General features: G+C 37.3%; 1 protein-coding gene across 1 annotated transcript; it reads left to right on the forward strand.

Moving 5' to 3' along the window:
* Positions 1–3,321: 3,321 nt before the first annotated feature.
* On the forward strand, positions 3,322–4,277 carry LOC120634141. The gene has a single exon (XM_039904554.1). It carries the CDS (start codon positions 3,361–3,363, stop codon positions 4,069–4,071), a length of 711 nt encoding a protein of 236 aa, XP_039760488.1. The 5' UTR covers positions 3,322–3,360; the 3' UTR covers positions 4,072–4,277.
* The last annotated feature ends 598 nt before the right edge of the window (positions 4,278–4,875 follow it).

Here is a 4,875-nt window from a genome sequence, read left to right on the forward strand (position 1 = left end):
GACAAACAGGCAAATCTGTGCGTGCAACTTATGAATTTCTTTCAAAATATGCTCTATACAGAGCATCCTCAAGGTGCCCAGTGTGGGATCTTCTACCTACGTTTACTTATTCGATCGCTTTCTAGTTACAATAACACAGAATTATCACTAAATGAAGCTATTTTGAAACAGGCAAGACGCCGACTATACAAAGCACAAAAAACTCTTTAAGGTTCCACCATAAGAGAAACCGTAAGCGATTAACCTCCTTAAGGTTGTCATTTTCTCAACTTATACCTGTGTAACGATTTATGGACCGCACCTTTGGCATCAGTGTTCTTTACCACATATTTATTTATTTATTAGCTTTTCAAGGGAACAAACCGTACTTTTATACATAAGAGTAATGCCGTATGTATACATAAACGATAAAATTAACCAAAAAATACCTTAGGGATTAAGTAAAAATTATACAACAATAAATTTATTAAAATAAAAATAAAAATTAATATTTACTTTTGTATGGTAACTAGAATATTTAAAAAAATGTATAATGTTTTCTATCTCACTCTGTCCTATACATTTATGTGTTTATTTCTTTGTCTAGATATTATTCGGTTTCCTTGGTAACTTAAATACGAAACAAAATGTGTAATCTCATTCCCTCCTATACATTGTCGTCTATAAATCTGTATCTTTCTTGATCGTGAAGCATTGTGTTACATCGAGTTTAAAATCACAACGGTTCTAATTTCCCTTCAATAATTATTATAACGTAAAGCAATACAATATAACTCCGTAGTGCAGTGCCTGCTCGTTTTTTTTAACTGTAGTTTTTGGCATAATTTTAAAATTAATTGATCAACGAGATGAAAATATTTACACAAATAAAAATTCATCAACAATCATCACACTTATACTAAAACGTTCTAATACGCAGGCGCAAACACATGCATTAAACACATGCTATCTCATTCTCTCGCCGACTGAATCCTACACATTTTTGTATTTGTGTCTCTGACCGGTCGTTTTTTCCGGTTTGAAATCACAACGATTCTAAAGAAGTTTCACTACAAAGAAAACAAAAACATTAAAAACATTTGGGGATATAATTATAAACAAGTGCTACCACTTATTTTGCCATAATTATATTCTTTAAAGTGCCAATGTTGTCGTGAAAAATCTCCGTCTCACAAAAAAGCTTTCAGCTTTGCACGCACGAGATAAAAAGTTATTTGCCTAATACCTTGTCTTCCATCTAGCCCACGCAAAGGGAGGTTTACGTCTTGCATTTAACCTAGGACATGCAAAATCGATATTACTAAGAAGAAGTGGAGTGCCAACTAAATTATGTATCATTTTACATTTGATCTCTCAAATCGCGTCTTTTGTCTAAAGTAATTTTAGTAGCATCTGCATACTGTGATCAAATACTAAATTACGACTTTTAATATAACGCAGAAATGTATTACAAATCCTTTTATTGCATTAATGTACACACTATATTGTGGATTCCAGCATGCTGAACAGTACTCAAGAATAGATCGTATTAAGTCATTAAATAAAAGAACCACAGTTGTCTGAAAATCTTCTTAAAATCCTTAGTAACACATAAGATAAAATCAAGCATTCCAAATGCCTTATTGGTAATGATATTTATGTGCGATCTAAACAAGAGCTTGCTATCAAGTTGTAAGTACACCCAGGTCACACAGCTCATCCACCCTAACAAGCAAGCTATTCAAGCCAAGGTAAAAATTTCACATTACACTTTTTGACATAAATACCACGAAGATATGAACAAGTCGGTGCTCTTATTACGTTACCCGATTTGTAATACTTATTATTTATCTATTTCATAGTTTGCATTAAAATAATTGACATTTAAAAATGTCATCCATGTTTTGCAACAATATATAAGAATTTTTTTCTTATATATTTTTTTCTACAACTAGTTAGCTTATCTGCAATCTAACTGGTGACATGCTGTCTAATAGGTAGCGGGCTAATATGTGAGGGATTTAAATAAATACTCCTTGTCGTTTTCACTCCTTGGTGTTCATCTTTGTCGGTTGGGTATTAACTAGTCTGGAAGGTGGACCACGAGGGGCCTACGAGTGGCCAACTTGTCGCAACCAGTCTAGTATAACTACTACAACGTCATGTTAGGAGTGTACGATGAGTGGGCCACTCGTGGTCCGGGTTGGGTCTTCGTCGAGTCAATATCTACGCGTAGGCATTTTTACCTTGCTTATTGATGGAACCAATTTTAGCCATAAAATATACTAACATAACAAAATCATTGGATGTCTAGTGTAACATTTATTTTAGTTAAAATACTGGGAAAAAGCATACTTAGTAAAAGATCTCTTCGCTCGCAATTGAAGAGTCTTTTTTCGAGTATGGAAATATTTGAACAAGGGAGTAAAGTAGTTCTTATGTGTATTTTTATAAAACTCACAGTTGCCTGCAATAACTTATTTATGGGGTTTTAAATGAACGTTTCTAAAACAAAAATCAAAAGAAAGGATTTGCAACTCTATAACGACAGACATTAAGTGCATTTTACTTTGACCATACAGAGTTTAATTATCGAAAACGTCTCTACAATTGTCACTAGCTGTCGCTCTTTCGATTTCATACAAATCGTAGTTAACTTTTACGCTGTAGAATAGGTAAACGAAATAACGACCTCCCTGGCACAGAGGTGAGCGTTGTGGTTTTGAGTTGTTAGTCCCGGATTTGATTCCCAGCGGGAGAAGGGAATATATTTGGGAATTTATAATTTCTTAATTTTCTCTTGTCTAGTGCGGTGAGAGGCTTCAGCGGGGGCTAGTTACCTACAAATATGTGCCGCTAATCGATTTAGCGCTCCGGTACGATGTCGTGACGAACCATACTCCCAACAGGTTAGCCCCGCTACCATCTAAGACTTTATCATCTCTTACCACCAGGTGATTATAGTCAACATGTAGGAGGAAAATGTCGTTGGTAATCTCACACAAGGCAAAGTGTAGACTACGCTTGCACGGTGCCTAATACGAAAGATAAGAGTCGCTTCGTTTTAAATTACATTGAAATAATTAAACAAATGGCATGTAGGTATAACATCGCTACGGGCGCATCAGTCCAACTTGTCTTGCGGTTATACCCGTACAGTAGGTAGTAATGATCTTATTAAACGGATTTCAACTCAATTACTAACGCGTTAAAAACCAATATTCCGAATAATCGCACCGTGAATCGACCTCTGACAAACACAAGTTAATGTTTGTCCACTCTAGAATTTACCGATAGCGATAAACTTTGACCCATTGTCAGCCGTTATATATACAGGGTATCCTCGGAGCTTCTTCAGTTCACATTAACACAACGGAAAATATGATCGCGCTACTGCTAGTGGGATTGGTCGCTTGCGCGAATGCGGCACCAGGATGGCGTGACCGCCACCATTCCTCCCTCTCACCATTTGATGGCAGCCTCGACAGATACCTCAACGAGCAAATGTTCGACACTAATAGGTTCTGGGATGAATTCAACAGGGACTTAAACCAAGAGATGATGCAGCTGGAGAGAACTCTAGCCGATTTCAGCAGACACTTCCCAAGTATGGCCTCAACGGAGGGAATTGTTGGAAACGAGTACAAGATCGAGATTCCTTTGACGGGATTTGAAGAAAAGGACATCATTGTGAAGGCACGCAGAGGTTCGCTGATGATTCAAGCGGTCCACAGCGATGCGGGTCTCAACCAAAATAGCTATTTGGATATGAGAACGTTGCCGATGTCTGTGGGTGAAGAGGGCACCTGGTCTTATAAAAATGGCTTGCTCAAGATCTCTTTTCCAGTTAACCGAAGCGGGGAGAGCGGTGAGAATCTTACCCCAGTCACAGCCAGCCCGATACCAGACCGTAGCCGCGAGGAGACCGAAAGCCCAACCAGTGGTGTCCAACTGGACGATATAGATCTCGTTAGGGATTCCAATAAAGAAAAGGAATTAAAGACCAACGAGATTCCTAATTTCGAAGCCACAACTTACGCTGTCGATCTGAAAGGCGATGTGGAGTTTGTGCCGGTGCCATACAAAAAGTAATAAAATTATGTGTTACATAGTATAGTGCTTCTGATTAAATAGAATCCCCGTGTGAGTTAGTTAAGAGAGTGAAATATCCGGTTTCGATATGAGGACATTGCAAACTAAAATGTGACCTAAAATGTTTTGTGCACTTCCATTTACCCTTTGTTTTTGCAGTTTTAAGTTGCCTAAATAAAATTAAATCTAACCAAAATAATTAGTGATTCCTACATAATTTTAATTTCATCCCAATATTTTAATAAATAGCTCTGAAAATCTTAGTTCAGTGTTAAGTTACTAATTGTGAGTAACATTTTAACATTATCCACCTATTACCCACTACAGCAGGGCGAGCACAGACAGCCGACAAACATTATATCCCCCAATTATATCCCCTGACACCCCTTGTCAGGGGATATAATTGGGGGATATAATGTTTGTTATAATGTTATAATTAACGTGCCCACCTGCTAAATCACTGGAACATGGAATAGGAGTAGTTTACCACTGTTTATCAGTATAATATTATTTTGATGTTATTTCCAATTGTGCGTGCTTTAAGAAGTGCTCCGAGGGTTGATAAAGCCGAGGGAGAAGATAATTTTTTTTCCCTTTCCCCGGGGATATAATTGTCTCCTGCCCATGTTAGCCTAATAGTGAGAAGCGTTTAGGACTTAGTCCACCACGCTGGCTCAGTGCGGATTGTTACACTTCACTCGCATTTGAGATCACGGCTCAGGCATGCAAGTTTCCTCACATTGTTTTCCTTTACCGTTAAACCTTATATTTTAATTGTTTTCAATTAAAAAATTACACATACAT

Source organism: Pararge aegeria, chromosome 2, assembly GCF_905163445.1.
Source record: "Pararge aegeria chromosome 2, ilParAegt1.1, whole genome shotgun sequence".
Classification (NCBI taxonomy): Eukaryota; Metazoa; Arthropoda; class Insecta; order Lepidoptera; family Nymphalidae; genus Pararge; species Pararge aegeria.